Consider the following 16,993-nt stretch of genomic DNA (forward strand, 5'->3'; position numbering starts at 1 on the left):
TATACAGTTTCTAAAGTTAATATTTATATGCTTGAATCCACTCATAATAATTTACGTTTAACTATAGTTATAACTACTACACAATTATGTAATTCTAAACCGTTTCTAATTAAATTCCCTCGTTGCTGGTTGGTTGCATGCAAATTCATGCTATGCTTTTCTACTAAAATAACCCCTGCCTACTTGGCATGGCATGGCCAATTTTCTTGCCATACCACGCGCTCACATTGCATGTGCCCCATCAATTTACCTTTTCCTTAATACTAAACTCTCCTATAGACTTGACCCGCCCCGGGCTCCGCCACCTGTTCCCATTGCAGTTTACCGTGTGCTCAGCTGTACCGACGACATTTCGACGCGTTGACACTGACGGCGCTCTACAATGACCGCCGCCGTTGGCGCCGACTAATCGGCCGCGGGTCATACGTTCATCGCATAATAGACGGAACCTTGAGCGGCAGCGGCAGCGGCGGCGGCGGCGGCGGCGGCGGCAGCGGTAGCTTGTCCGGCATTTGGCGGCGGTGGTGGTGCTGCTTGCTGCTGCTGTTGTTGTTGTTGTGCAATGTTCGCCTGTTGCTGTTGTTGTTGCTGCTGGTGTTGTTGTTGCAGTTGTTGCTGCAATTGCTGTTGCACAGCCGCTGCCTGGCTGGCGGTGGGCGACACCATGCTGTGACAATCGGTGTGCGACACCGCGGCCGCGCCTTCCGGTACGCCACGCTCACTGAAACCAGGTATATTGCCCTCCTGTGCGAACTGATAGCGCTGTGCCATGATGCGCTGATGCGGTGCATGCGGATGCTGGTGTGGATGGGCGGCCGCCGCAGCTTCAACACCCACCGCCTGTTGCGCATGTTGCGCATAGTGTGCTGCTGCATGGCCACGTCCAGCCATCACATGAAGCTGCATGCCGGGCAGCGCATAGCCAATGGGAACGCGAATCGTCTGCTGGGTTACCTGCAAATTGCAAATGGCATTAGTGTGTGACATAATTGTGTAAAAAAGCAGTGTGGCCATCGAGTGGCTAAGTGCCCACCTGCTGATACTCCAGTATATTTTGGCGTTGGATGTGCGCCACTTTCGGATCTATGTTGGAGGCGGCATATTGTGAGTAGGTCTGTGCGTTGTAGGGAATCAACACCATTGTTTGGTGGTAATTGCGCAGCGGTGGTGGCGACTCTGGACGTCGAGTCGGACTGCGTGCATAGTGGCCGTAATGTTGCTGCTCAATAGCGGTGACACTTTGGCAATTTTGTGCGGCGTACATCATTGCCGTTTCGTCCTGACCCTGCTGCATAATTGTTTGGCGGAACATTGCACCACCTGGCAATGTTTGGTAGTATGCCTGCTGTAGGCCTGCACCTTCAATGGGCAGTCGGTGTTGTTCAGCACCGCCGTCCGTGTAGAAACTCCAAGTGCGCTGTTCGGTTTGCTGTTGGGCGATGGTATTGGCCTGCACTTGGACTGCTTGGGGCTGTGGTTGCTGTTGCTGGCCGACCATCACTTGAGATGGCGGTTGTGGCTGTTGGGGTGGTTGTTGTTGTTGTTGCTGCTGCTGCTGCTGCTGCTGCTGTTGTTGTTGTTGTTGCTGCTGCTGTTGTTGCTGCTGCTGCTGCTGCTGCTGTACAACACTCACGGGATGTGGCACATTTTGTGGAGAGGGATTTTGTGAGATCTGTTTGGTCATGGAACTTGTGGAGGCTTGCTTTGGCAGCGTGTAGCTCTTGATGGCCTGGTTGACGGGCTGCGGTAGGCGAAAGAAAATTATTGGTATAACAATAACATAGCTGTGTGGAACTCTTGACTGGCCAATTTTTTTATTATCTATTTTTTGTAGAGTTTAATGAGGTGAGCGCTTCAAAAGTGAACTATGCAGTCAGAGTTTACTCGACTAACGTAAGGATTTATCCATCTGCTTTGACTTACAAAGCCAATATGCCAACTATATCGGAATATAAATTTTAAAACAACTAAAGATCGCAGATTTTCAAAAAGTAGCTTACACTAAAAATCTACCTTAATCGAAGTAGAAGGGATGAAATTGCCGCCATAATATCGCAAACTTTCACTCAAATCCACAGCAAAATCAAAATGTAGGATGAGAGGTCTAGTCTAAGTAAACTACAGTAAAGGACGTTACTCTCCTACTGACCCAATCTAATCCGGAGGTATGCCAGAAGAATTGTGCAGCACTGGATAGGGTCTGTAATAATTCGTTTTGCCATTCTCTTTTTTTCCACCTGAACGATCTGAGTTTGCGAAACTCCCTCAATGTTTGGAGCTTGGTTAATAAGTCCCTATTGGCTTTGTGTATAATGGAAGGGAGTCTGAAGTAATAACGAGACGGAGTACAGACACAAATTTCATTATATTTTTCATCTCTTTGTTTGCCAACGTAACGAGATCAAGTACATAGAGCAGGAAACCCTTCTACCGTGTAAAGCAAACTGGCAGCTGGAACAAATACGCATCAACCCCAACTGCCTACAACAAGCAAATTCGCAAAATAAAAACGAAAGGTTTTATAGAATTCTGCGTAGGGATTTCCTCCACTCCGTAGGCAGACAGAATCCTTAGGATCTTAGCTAGAAGAACAGTTGAAAGCTGAAGAAACGATTAAACTTCCAGACAACAGCTGCACTAGAACCGATAATAAATAAAAAAAAGGGCTCTAGCCCTTCTGAAGACCTAATTCCGAGAATCAGCGGCTCTGGTAGCAGAAGACAACGATGGCCACTACAGATCTGCTGTGGATGAGTGAGAGACGTCTGTCTGATTTGTTTGTACGGTGGCCTATGGGTACGTTCGAGAAATACAAATCGCCGTGGTTAGATGGCCTATGGCCGATTCTACCCCATAAAGGCCAATATCTTTTAAGCCCGGGAACGGTGAGGAACGGGAACACAGCTGTTTCAATCCGAAGATGGATAGGAGTAGTGGCACGAACAGGTTTGACGAAACGGCAGAAGGAAACAAATTAATGTAGCTGAAGACCACGACAGACGTAGGTAATTAATAAATGAAGTACCGCAGCCTTCGAAGTAATCCTTGACCTGACACCGCAACTAATATTCATACAACACACTGCAATACACTTCACTAAAGAGGACACTAGCAAAGGCAGACAGAGGAATAAAATCAAAACCAAGATTACCATCTTCTGATTCAACGCGATGGCATGGCCAAGGAAAGAATCTCTGATAAATGCAAAGCTGCCTGAGCTCGGACTATTCTAGAAAACACATTTCGGTCACACACCCAAAGGTGGTACACAGATGTTAAAAAATCTGACGAGCATATATAGATATCGAACACTCTAAGAGAACATAACACTGTTCAAATGATGTAGATACCGGGTCAGAAGAGACTGACAAGGGAAGCAGTAGCTACCCGAATGCAGGCCCACACACTATCATGGCAGGACAAAACCTAATTTAAAGTTGCAACTCAAAGAGATTTGGACAGCTAAAAACAAGCTTAAGGCATATAACAGGCGTACTGAGGGGTCATAGGAGGTCGTGAGCCCACCTGAACATCCTGTCATTTAGCTCAGCCACCAGAAGAAGAAAACTACATTTGGGCGAGCTGTAGTCAGAAGCTACGCATATTCATTTAGTGCTACCTCGAAAACTGCTGAGTTTCATTAGGAGTTTAGAGCTAGACGAGGCCCAGGGTTGCAGCGCACACTCTCAATTATACATACACACCCTCTCACCGACCCACCAATACCCCAACTTACCTGCCCCACAGCAACGCTTGGCATCTGCTGATTTAATTGCTCCTGCATTTGTTGTAAAATCTCATTGGTGGAACTAAACTTCGGTTTGATGCCGCGCACCGACGGGCGCTTATTAAAGCCATAATCATTTTGCTCATCATCATCAGAGCTATTGTTGGAGTTTTCGTTGGTGTAGCGCTTTTTAATCTTTTCCGTACGATTGGCATCCTGCTGTGCAAATGCTGCCAATTCATCTTGCTGCTCCTGTCCGGGCGTGCCAGCAATGACATCGGGCGCCACCTTGCGTACTTCATCGGTAGCGCCGCCGCAACCGTTACCACTACCACCGCCACCGCTGCCGCCCTGGTTACCACCGCCTGTCTGTTCGCTCAAATTGGCACCACCCAAATTGAATTCAGCGAATTGTGCATTATTGGCCGCATGGCCGCTATGATGTGCCGCAGCCAAGGTGTAGTAGGATGAAAGGTCGTCCTTGTTGCCAGCCACACATGCGGTTAGTGGTGCTAGTGTGGAGAGGAATTGACGTTTGGGCTCCACTTGACGTGGTGGTGTGCGATGAATTTGGGTATGTACGACGGGTACTTGTATGCCCATGCCGAGATCGGGTGCGGCCGGGCAGCGGCATTCCTAAAAGGTTGAGTTTATGTTGTTTTTTGTTTAAATGTGTATGAGTGGACTGGATAAACAATTTTTTTTTTACCTGAGGTATTATAACTATGGGATTCTCTTCCATTTCTAGTATCTTTTCTTGCTTCTTGTCACGATTGAATATGTCGGAGATCTTTTTATAAGCCGATGAGCCACTCGATGAGCTCGAAACTGACGAGCTGGGCGAAAAGCTTTTATCGCTGTTGCCGTTGACGAATTTCTGTGGATTCTCTTCGCCCATAGGACTGCCGCGATGCATCAATTCGCAGTTGGCTTCCGCAGCTAATTTCGAGCTTTCCTCATCACCGTTCTCCGCAGCGCTATCCTCATTCGTTTCATCGATGTCACAGGTCAACTGTTTAATGCGCTCCTCAAGCGAAATATCCGATTTGACGGCCTTTTTCCTGGCATTTAGAACAGGGGGTAATGCAAAGTGTATTGCATTGAAAATATGTGAAGAGGATCAGAAAATAAGGCAATAAATATATGCATGTACTCACTTGATCAACGATCGTCGCAATATGTTGCGCTCAATGCTACGCCTTAGCGTGTCCGTATCACCACAGCCGGGTAGATTTGGCACCAAACAACCAGCACGCTTGGACTCGTCAAATGCTCGTAATGCTTCTGAGGTGAGCACCGGTGTTTGGTGAGCGACGCTCGGGAACAACTGGCGTACGGCGGAATTGGGACGTAATGCGTTATTGAATAATGTGGAATGTTTCTTGATCGGTATGAGTTCGTTTATCTGATTCTCCCCTTCATCGGCGACGCCAGTTGTCTGACCCTCGCCGTCAACGGCCAAATCTTCAGTAACAAAACGCACCGAACGCTTTGTGGTGCCACCTTCATCCTCGGAAGTGGTGTTATTCTGGTCATCGGACTGAAATGAGATGACCGAAGAGAGAGAGAGAGAGAGAGATAGATAGAGAAAGATACAAATATAAATTTAGTTTCAATAACTATTTTCATATAAATGTAAAAAAAGACAGTGTGACGTTTTGTGATGTTAGGTAAATTAGGTTCACAATGGGTGTTTTAGTATTCCTCCTTAGTGGATGTTAATATGTTTGGAAAGGAAGTCTCATAATTGGAGGGAAATTTCTGCACATTCAAAATACTGATCTTTCTGGGTTTTAGGTTTCCTTTTGATCCTAGTAGGACAAAGCTTGAAATATACGTACACAAGGAGGATAATACAAAAATTTAATCAACTTTAAGCTCGTTTCTTGAATTATAATCTTTCTAAATGATTAATATTTTGGAAAGAGTAAAATACCTTTAGCTTCTCTAGTAAGAAAGTATATGCAAGCAAAGCTGACCATGTTGCAAGAAAAGATCTTTGAAACCAAGAATTCCTTTGGACTTTGGAACTGAGCGAAATTGGAAGGTAGCGTTGAAGGTGTTTTCCGAGATAAAGTCCCCACAGACCACGCTTAACATGCTTCTACATTTATCCAGCGTGGGTAATAAGTAGCTAAGCGTGGGAACTGTGTAGTAACACGTTCCACGTCGCACGAGGTAACGCAAGAAACGCAAGCAACATAATATTGGGCTGTAAAATGCCGACTAGTAATTACTTTTGCTTCCAAGGTTTATTCTACCCAGATGCACACCCGACATAAATGGCACGTTCTCACAAAGAACAAAATGATAACGAAACTTTAGATAGCGTTGCCAATGAGAACGAAAATATTTATAACGTGTTCGAGAAGAATCAATTAGGAACAAAAGTCTGGGGAGCGATCTGCTAGAGTACAAAACGATAACAAAAGTTTTTAGAACTTAACGTTCAGAGTGCGAGGCGCATCTGCTTGTTGGGATGAAAAATTGTTTCAGTGAGAACCATGATTATTAGTTCTAAGCCAGAGGAAAGCTTGGATCATTTTCAACTCCATTTATGGAATAATTTTTCATTTTATTTGCAAGCAAAGTTCCGGCCTTAAGTCTTTCGTTGACTTAATTTGCATATTTATCTTTAAGTTCTTTTTTGATTCAATTTTAATATTCAAGCATCTCAATGAGAAAATTTTTGTTCTCGCTTCCATTCTTCGCCAATAGTTCAGTGAAGTTTTTTTCCCGTTCCGTTCTCTGTCAGAACATTCCAGAAACTCTAGCTCTCAAATAGTTCTTAGAGAGAAAGTTCCTTAGACTTTTGTTCCCGTTTTGTTCTTTGCCAGAACGCTTCGGTGAATTTTGTTCCCATTTTGTTCCCTTAGAAATGTTCCCGAAAGTATTGTTCGCATTTTTTTCTCTTTGGAAACGTTCCACAGCGTTTTGTTCTTATATAATTCTCGTTCAGAACATTCTCCACAGTTTTGTTCTGACTATCATTTTTTTGAAAACCGTCCCAAAGGTTTCGCTCCCATTTCGGTTTTGGTTTTTAAGCACTCGTGGGAACAAAACTACTAGAACGACATTTAGTTGCGATCATACCTTTTGTTCGCAGGGAATATTGAAATATATTTTATATAATTTTACTCCATTGTTCAATCACTTACCTGTGACATTGAGTCCTGTTTCCACAATTTGCCGCCCTTCAGAATACCGCTAATTTGTGTGGGTGACGACTCCTTTGGTGGTATGGGTGGCGGTTTTTCCTCATCGCAGACTTCACCGCCTGCATTAGATGTTTGTTGTGGCTGCTGCTGTTGGGCAGTGCCGCCACTAACAGCGCCGCTTGGCTTTGTTGGCAATGTTGGCGGCAAGAGATCGGCGCCGGCCGTCACATCCTCGCTGGCCTCACGCACAATGCGCCGCTCGGTCACTGTAGTCATAGTGGTAATAGTTTCAACAACAAAACGTTTATTTTTCGTAGCATTCAAGCGATTATCCTTTCTATCTTTGACTTTATTACAAAATATGCGATCAAGTCAAGTAGGATTACGATTAGCATTACAACATAATTATACAGCACAATTACATGTACATTTTTTTTTAGTTTTTGTTAGTAATTTTTTTTTTGTGTTAGTAAGAAATTGATATTCGATTTTTTTTATTAAAAATTTGTTAGTAATGAGTTCAGTTGGAGTTAAGTAGAAGCGCGCAAAAGTGACAAACATTTTGGAGAATTTGTTTTTGCGTTGCGTGGTGAAGATACAGACATAAGCGCAGTTTAGATTCACGTCATACGAACGCATTGGTAGTAGATCGCCCATACAACGAACACGAATGTGATTTGGCAGCATAATGAAAATTACATACATACAAACAAACATTACGAGTATCTACATATGTATATGTATTGGCACTAAATACATTCGTATTTACTATGAGTTGCGCGTTTGATGAAAATGCTTGCAGTTCAGTTCATGCAGTGGAATGCAAAAATGTGGATAGCGTTATGCGAAACTGGAAATGCAACTCTCCTACATATACATAAATGGTTCATTTATGGCAATATGCTTGTGTATGCAATTTAATGCTTGAGCGCTTATTTACAGCATAAAACTAATATTTTATGAAATCGCGAAATATTCTACAAAAATTCGCATTTGGAAAAGCAAAGCAAATTAAAATTATCGGCAAACTCATTTAAAACTGCCAAAGCATTTGCAGGTTGTTGGATTGTAAAAGGGCTATACAAAGAACTGCAGCGGAATGGTATGCGTCGGCACAACAGCACTGCCCTTATAACTCACGCGAGATGAAGTAACCAATCTGACGGCCTTGGGGCACTGCAGTCAGAGAGGCAGCTTTAGTGCGGCTACCGTGACGTATTTGGTTGAAGGGTGCACTGAAGTCTGCCGCTTTTGTTCAATATTAAGATCAATAGGCTCGCTATATAAATATATATTTTCTTAAAAAAAAAAATTGCTCAGCTTCCGGTTGTGCGCTGAGTTTGAGGCCCGAAACATAAAAAAGAATTCCAATGCAAACCTCCAACAAGCCTGGCATGATGAATACCACGGCAAAGGCACAAAAGAATACGATTTGAGGGTTTGCACTTGGAATGTCAAGACCCGCGACGCGAAGACTAATGGTGTTTTCTTTTCTAACGCAAAATGTAACCTTCTCAACGCCCTCCTCAAACAAAGAAGGCAGTATTTGTTGTACGAAAAAAAAACGCCATAAGGCTGACATTACCGCCATCCGGTGAACGAGCGTCCCACGTCTATCCACATCAAAATGAGATTCTCCAACATTTCGTTAATTTTAGAACCACGCCCCGCCGAAAGACAAGAACCAGAAAGGTTTTTTGTAAGCGCTTTGAGCGCATCTATGAGCGCTGCGCCCATCATGACATAAAAATCGTGTTTGGCGATTAAAATGTTAGTATGAGCATGGAAGGCTACTTTAATTCCAGTGTCGGGAATTCTGCTTAGACGATGAAACGTCCAATAATGAAAGAAGGCTGATCGACTTAGCCAGCGCCCGAAACATGGTAGTCTGCGGCACCAGGTTCCAGCATACAATAATTCATCCGGTAACATGGATGTCTGTCTCCATATCGAAGGACGAGAAACCAAATCGATTACATTGTACAAAGAAAACTGCTGTAGAGAACATAGATGCCGCTGCGATTGGGCGCAACGCGAGCTATGTGGGATCGATATAGCAAGTTGAATAGGATAGCGAGATGTATTTGCCGTGGTAAGAAGAAATGGGCCAAAATACGTGAGTGCGAGGAGCTTGAAATACATGACCGACAAGAAAAACACCCGAAAATTTGATTAGAGAGTAAGGGCGAAAAAAGTCCAGGGCGAAATCCTGTAAGAACGGTTGTCCAGAACATACTTAAATTAAGGAGGGAATAATTTTCCACCCTATTGTATGCTAACAGCACTGAAATTAGTGGAGAAGATGAACCCGAGTCCCCAGGCAAGGACGACAGAATCGATGTGCCATCGCCCGCCTATGATGAGGTACGACCGACAGCTGACGGTCTGCCATCTGAGCATCAACTCTTATACAAAATATAATCGGATGAACGAATGCCTGATGGCTGAAATTTAAGTGGGCTACGTACAACAATCCATAAGAAAGACCACCGCGCCATATGCGAAAACCATTGCGGCATCAGCCTTTTAAGCACCGGATATGCGGCCTTATCGAGCGTATTGGCTTTAGATGAGGTAAATCCACCAAGGACCGGGTATTCACCATACGCTGCGATGTCTGAATTTGGTATCCCTGTGAGCCTAATACGGCATCATCAGCTCCGTCAGAATTGGTAAGGACCTCTCCGAGCCGATTGATACAAACCAGATTTCAGGTATAGCGACTCCCTGTCGTGTGTGTCGTGTGTCAACAAGAAGATGAAGTTTCTGAATTCTGTAACTGATAATGTATCTTGAAGTCTTCTCGTATTGGAGCTAAATTTAAAAATCGATTGAAATTCAATTGAAAATTCGGCTAGGACAATTTGGCTAAAATGATCTGAATGAATAGTCATTGAAGTCAGGGATTTTTTTACGCAGAATCAGTATGCCGGAAGGATGAAGAAAATTCGCAGGTAATGATCGGTATCATTTGGAATTAAATATAGTAATTGTACTAATTTTTTTCCAAAAAAAACCAAAAAAAAATCTCAAAACTTATTTCCACACTCTAATCTGCTGGCTGATGTAAATTCTCTATATCAGAAAGAGAACTTACACTAAAGATGGCAAAACGAAACTGCGTAGTCTCCAAACCAAATGTGAAAAGAGATGACGGAAATTTCTACCGAAATACTACCCGTACGTCTACTAAATCGTTGATTTAATGCAGTGCGGCAAAAATTGTACCGTAAATAAAAAAATAAATATATAAAATATTTTTGCAAGGAAATTTCAAAAAAAAATTTTTTTAGTGGCCTTTTAAAATATTTCGTCGTATCTTCTGCATTTGTAATCGGAACTTAAAGTATGATATATCGATGTTTTTGTATCGGGGAGAAATTGGTTTTTGTTACAAAGTCCATTGGCATAAAATACCCCGGTTCCAATATTTACCGAACAGATCTCGGTGCTTATCATCCTAATGTCAGTACATTGAAGCTTGCTAAACATTTTTGAACTTCTTGTAAGGAAGTATTTCGATTCGAAAGCAATTTCGATTTTTTTATGGTCAAACATAGGGGTCGCCTTTTTACATTTTTCTTTATATCTTCAGCATTTAACGTCGGATCTAAAGTAAATATGATACATATGTCGAAGTTCTTTTCTCGAGGAGGCAATATTTGATTTTAGTGTCTCCGAAAAATGTTCGGCAAAAAATTCGAAATTGCCTTGCAAAAATACTTTCAGCTCAGAGGCGTACGGGAAACTATTTTTTGTTTGCTTGTAAGGTGGTACGGTCGAATGCATATGAATGTAAATTTATGTTGGTTTGTAAGCGCTGTTCAAAGCAATAATAATAATAATAAAAGTGCATAAGCAAATGGAAGCAGTGGAAATAATTTGGATGAAAGCATAGATATTATACAGTCAGCGTCAAAAATATGTTTTCCTTGACGTTTTGACGATTTTATTTATTTATATTTTACATACTAAATTTTTCTTATTTTTTTATAAAAATAAAGTTCATTCAACAGCAAAAACCACAAGAATCTTTTTTTTTTAGTTCACATAGAGCTCGGAAAAATGCAAGAAATACCAAGAAATTTTCATCGACATTTTCAATTTTCAATTCGATTTCTTAGTATTTGAGTAAGCAATTTTGTAGCCCGTTAAATTTGAGTACCACAAATAGCTAGTTAAATGAACTATGTTATTATAAAAAATAAGAAAATTTTGGAATCAAAAATATAAATAAATAAAATCATAAGAATGTCAGGGTATGCATAGTTTTGACGCTGACTGTATATGTACAATGCCGAGCATATTTGTATACTTATAATATTTACATTAGTAATAACTACACAATTACATATGTATGAAAATTGCTAAATGCATATTTATGTATGTATGTAAATAAATGAGTTCATATTTCATTTCATACCTGGCGATGGTTTATACTGCGATTGGAGCACATATTTGGGACGCTCTTCGCCGGCAATGATTTCTTTCTGTGTAATGCGACGCTCGGGTGAACTGGTGTGCAATGGCAACAGTGCAACGGCCGATACACCGATTGGTGTTAGCTCCTCTTGGCATTGTGGTGAAGTGCATTCTACGGATACGATACGATGATACGAGCAAAACATGAATACATACATAGATGAAAACAAAAGTTGTGACAAAATCTGTGGGTAATGGATAGCTAGATACGAGTAGCTAACAACTAATGTCAGTTAAATAAGTGCATAATGCGTAAATATATGTTAAAGTTATGCATCTACTTTTGTATATACATTGGGGTGGTTCTTAAAATAACAACATCTCAATTTTGTAAGGAGCACACTTTTTTTACCTATGTACGTACAAAATAAAGATATCAAAGAATATTTAGAAAAAATTTAAAAAATGTAGGTGTTGCCACCAGGGTTTGAAAAAAATTTAAATAAAAAAAAATCGCAAAAATTCTACCACAATTTGATTTCAAATCTGAAAAACATTACGTATTTTTTTTTTGAAACATATTCATATAAATTCCTAAACTCGCTGAGTTATACATACATAGGTGGTTAAAGTCAAAATTTTGTAGAATTTTCTCTGTTCAAACAAAAATTTCAAACCCTGGTAGCGATACCTGATATATTTTTCTTAATTTTGAAATTTTCGTAGATGTCTATTTTGTACGTAGAACATGATCTGTCAAATTCTCTCGATTAAAAAAAAATTTCAAACTCTGGTAGCTATACCCGATTTTTTTATTTAGAAATTTTCGTGTATGACTTTATTTTTTTTACATAACTAGAATAAAATAAAGAGGTGCCCCCATGAAGTTAATGTTTTTAAGGACCACCCTAACGCACATACATATATGTATATGATTATTTCTATATTATTCGAGGGTGCGATAAAGCAGTAGTGAAATGCGTTGCTAATAAATATTAACAATAATTTCGACGTGGTAAAAGAGGCTAACAATGCCATGTATGAAAAACTGTTGTTGCTCTTGAAAAATAATAACAACAGCAAAGCCGTTAACAAAGCCAAATGTGATGTGCAACTGCAACTGATTGATGCACATCTGTTACGCTAGCTTTTGCTGCCTAAATGCATATCTATGTAGTATGTACATATGTACATACATACATTTAGGTGTGTGTGAATGTGTGCGCTTCCAGCACTGCGTTCCCTTAATTTTTTTCAATTTTTTATTTTGTTTCTTTACACCCTAATAGTACGCTCTGCATGCACACGTGCGCCCGAATTACCGAAAATAAACGCTTGAATGAGTGAGTGATTGAGTGAACACGCGTTGCCAAGGCCCCCTTCCGAAAACCATTAAAAAAATTAAGAAAAAAAAAACACCAACAATGTACCGGTATTCCCGAGCGGAATTCTGCATGAAGGATGATTGTCTTGCGTTGTCAAGCAGTTAAGGCGTGGCAGGCTGGGCTTACTAGTCATTACGGCAATTTCGGCAAATGATTTTCTCTCTGGAATTGGCCAGCTTGAGCCGCCGAGAATGGCTTCTGTTAAGCGCAACAGCAGCTCACTTTTACTGTGTTTTCAAGGGCCATTAACGAACTAACGCGCTAGTGAGGGTATATATGTATGTAAATTAATATTATGTACATTTCGGCACATAGCACAGTGCACTTCCCAAGAATGTACTTTAAATTTAAGGTTAAAATTAAACTACTCGAAAAAGTTTTTCAACTTTCTGGTTGATACCAAATACCCTCTGGGCAGCAACCGAACACCCGCTTGGAAGTGTGCAAATGTAAAAAGGCAAACCCCAGTAGTTGGTTGTTTGTTAAGCTTGGAACTCGCTACGCAAAAAATAAACTACCAATGAAATGCCCAAATTTTCCTCGCTAAGATCCTTTTCTTATTGATGACAACCACGGCGAACGTACAAAGTACTACTGCAGAACGAAAAATGAGAAACCAAATCGATCAAGTCGTAATAGACTGAAGGTACGCTTCCAGTGTATTGGATGTACGCACGCTCCGAGGACCAAACATCAATTCAAACCACTATCTTTTTCAGCAAAGAATTAGTTAGATTCCATGAAGCCCGAAAGAACAACTGATACCTCAAGGAGTGCTGAAGAGGGAAACGAGATGTATTTTCCGTAATATGAAGAAAAAGGCCGAAATATGTATGCGAGTGTGAGGGAATTTTTACCAGAAAGTTAAGTGACTTATGGACGATTTTGAAACCAGAGCGAACGTTTTTATTGATTCTAAAAAATTTTATTGACTTCAAAAGAGAAGAACTCACATTCTTAATTCTTATTCTTATGGAACAAAATAAACACCCTTAGAATTATCGGAGAGAGGTCAGATTCACGGATGATTATTACCTAACCAAATACTTCTTTCTTTTTAATGTATTTACATACAAAATATGTACATAAAGAAAACCACGACCAAAACTTCATGCCATACTCTTGTGAAGCACACTGTACTTAGCTGCTTTCTTGTAAAGGTCACAATGCAATGAAGTGTAACGCCAGAACATACCACGTAGCATGCCGTGAGTGCCCCACCCCTACAGCATTTATGTATCTATGCATGTATGCATGTATTTATATAAAAGTACCCAGCAGAAAAAAAGATCAATTGATAAAAAATAACAATTCGATAAATACCTCATTTTTAATTAGCTATGACAAACTAACTTAAAGTGGATTGTAAAGTTATGCAGATGTTATAGGAAGTTAGTTTTACTTTAAAAAAGTTTCGATTTAAATATTCTCATACAGAAATTACTTTGAATACGCTTATTTTATGCACTTCGCAGATGCCTTTTCGAATTCAGAAAAATTAAAATTAAGATCGTTTACATATATCATCACTTTGATGTTAAGAAAGTGGGGCATTTAATTTTGCATTACCTAGTATCGAGAAATGAATGAATGTGTTTTAATATGAAATTATTGGAACTTTTTGAATACATTTAAATGCTGATTTCATATGTAGTTAGCAGTAATATAATCGAGAACTCATAAAAAATACATTATCAGGCCTATCACAGATTCCGAATGAACTCCCGTCGTGAAAAAATCTCCTGTCACGAATTCGGGAGAAATGCTATTAGCAATTCCGACGCATTCGTAGTTAGCGCTGCCTTTGGTTTTTGTTTGTTTTTATGTTTTGGTTTAATAATTCTAAATCAAAATATAATAAACCACCATTCTCACGAATTTCGAATTTGCGGGAGAACTTCGTGATCACGACGGAATTCATGATAGCGATGTCACGTCGGGATCTCCGACGGAATTGATGATAGGCCTGTATGTTACACAGTAGGGAGGCAAAACTCACACAGCTAAACGGCGAAAACACATAAACTTAATTTTGGTCTCTAGATAACGATGGCGTTTTCAGAAAATTCGTATCACGTCAAAATTTTGAGATATTTAGGAGGCAAGTTTTAGAGCTCTGAAAGTGAAATTTTCGTGGTTAATCAAGATTATAATATCTTCGTTGCCTAAAACAATGTAAGATTCAGAGTCTCTTCTATAGGGAACATCGGAGTTGAGACCAAAACTTTTAATCATAGGCAGGAGGTTAGACACCCTAACTCGTAGATCTCTTTTAGCTGCATAGTGCATCTGGCGTCTACCAGAACCGTTCGCCGACTGATTCTTCTTCTTTTTTAGTGCTGTAATGCGTAAACATTCTTCGAGTCCAATAAAGTACACCAGTTGTTTCTCTTATGTGTCAATTCTTCTCTATCTGGCCTATCCAACGCAAAGAAGGCCGCCCTCTTTCGCCCACTTCCTCTGCAACCAGCAGTGGGTTCCGAGTTGAATACTTTGTATTTTAATTCGCTTAACTATATCTATATCGTTGTAAAGCTTCTACAGCTCATCGTTCTATCGTCTGCGTGCCCGTAAATATTCAACAAAATCTTTCTCTCGAATACTCCAAGGGTCGCCTCACTGGATGTTGTCGTTGTTTCAATGTTCCGGCAATCGGTTATCAAAACGCAGATCCAGCGGCCACAATAAAACCATAATTAAAATATTCTAGTAAAATATTTTAAATAAATTACTCCCGACCTCCGATGTAAAGTTAACCGGCAAACTAGGCGAAAAAAGTGAAATAAATTATGACTCCAACAAGGGAATATCATTACAGCTGAATCACACGTTCATTTATTACCCTCACTGCGCTGCTTTGTGAATAAAAAAAAAAACCAAACTTAACCACATAATTTACAATTAATTGAAATACCGACCGACCGGTGCATTCACCTCTGCCCGTACAAACAGCAGGCAGTCCCTTGACAGCATTTAGAGAGGAAGTGCAGCAGCCCATAAGCACAGCTGCAGGTATGTTTGATCCAACAGACTCAGCCAGCGCAGCCTAATCACAACCCAGTTTGAACGACTCAATGCTAACCCTGCGGACACAGCCGACTGCCAGCCAGTGCCACATCATAAGTTACCAACGCCAACAACAAAGTCGACTGTCAGTGTAGTCAGACTAATTGCATTGTCACCACAAGCTCCTAATTTAACCACATACATACTTCCATTACCGCAACCCCCACGCCCTTTCCAACCAGCCCTCCGCCCCGCATCCGCTCATTGCGACCCGCACGGCACTCATTGCGATGCTCGTGTGCATAACATCCGGTGATTTTCGACGGCATAAACACGTTTCGGTTTACAGGTGTTCGAGCAAATAAAAACAACAACAACACATAGTAAGTAGAAGTACGATAAGCACAAGAATTGTGTTGGCTGAAGTACATGCAAAGTGGGTTTAAAAGCTAACAATGTCTGCATAATTTTTACCTGTATCCTGGAGCTGCTTGGCAGCACACTCGGCACATTCGGCGCACTCAGTGCAAACGCCCAGCGAGTCATCGTCTGGCGAATGTTGTTGCTGTAATTGCTGGTGCTGTTGTTGTTGCGCTTGCTGCCCTGCTTGTTGCTGCTGCTGATGCTGCTGCTGATGGTGCTGACTGAGTGCTGCACTCCCAACTGGTGGCGGCGGCGGCGGAATTTGATTATTATTGCGTGCAGCCAGCATGGCGGCCCTTTGTTGCTGCAATCTCTGGATGACCTGTAGCTGTTGGATGTGTTGGGCGCCAAAGATGTGACCGCTTAGCGCGCCACCGAGGGTATTCTTTAAGCCATTGTCCTTGTAGCCATCGGGCGGACTGAGTGCGGCCTCATCGACAAACTCAATAGGTGGCGCGTATTTGGGACTCTGTAGAAGGAAGAAAGAAAAATAGTTAATACAAATGTATGTGAGTGTGTGTGAGGGAGGAGTGAGAGAAGACATACTGAGAAAAGTGGATAAGTACGTATAGATTGCATATCGAGCCCTTAGAGCTGAAAATACGTAAGCGATATTTTTTTTTTAAATTTGATTTTTGATGCATAAATGCATCTACACTCAGAAAAAAGCATTTCCTTTCAACAAGAAAACAGTACCCTTATTTTAGAGTTACTGTTTTTCCTTACTCAATTTGAGAAGTTTTTCACATGCATTTTGGACCAACCTAATGTACAGTAAGTAAATAGCATACATTTAATTCAAACAATATTCACAATGTTTAACGTGGTAGATTTTTTTCGTTAATTTGTTGTTTCATTGCCATCTTGATTAC

The 16,993-nt window shown here is 40.9% G+C and overlaps 1 protein-coding gene across 1 annotated transcript in view; it reads right to left on the reverse strand.

Moving 5' to 3' along the window:
• Positions 1-6: 6 nt before the first annotated feature.
• Positions 7-16,993, reverse strand: part of LOC118734500 — an 81,101-nt gene continuing 64,114 nt past the window's right edge. Inside the window, exons 2-9 of the mRNA XM_036464219.1 lie at positions 16,173-16,590; positions 11,309-11,479; positions 6,886-7,151; positions 4,885-5,267; positions 4,437-4,788; positions 3,737-4,363; positions 1,034-1,741; positions 7-954 (exon numbers count right to left, since the gene is read on the reverse strand). Coding sequence (XP_036320112.1) covers positions 421-954; positions 1,034-1,741; positions 3,737-4,363; positions 4,437-4,788; positions 4,885-5,267; positions 6,886-7,151; positions 11,309-11,479; positions 16,173-16,590 — 3,459 coding nt within the window. The 3' untranslated portion in view covers positions 7-420. The remainder of the gene's footprint in view (positions 955-1,033; positions 1,742-3,736; positions 4,364-4,436; positions 4,789-4,884; positions 5,268-6,885; positions 7,152-11,308; positions 11,480-16,172; positions 16,591-16,993) is intronic.

Source organism: Rhagoletis pomonella, unplaced genomic scaffold, assembly GCF_013731165.1.
Source record: "Rhagoletis pomonella isolate Grant_MI unplaced genomic scaffold, Rhpom_1.0 Rhpom_scaffold_00002, whole genome shotgun sequence".
Taxonomy (NCBI): domain Eukaryota; kingdom Metazoa; phylum Arthropoda; class Insecta; order Diptera; family Tephritidae; genus Rhagoletis; species Rhagoletis pomonella.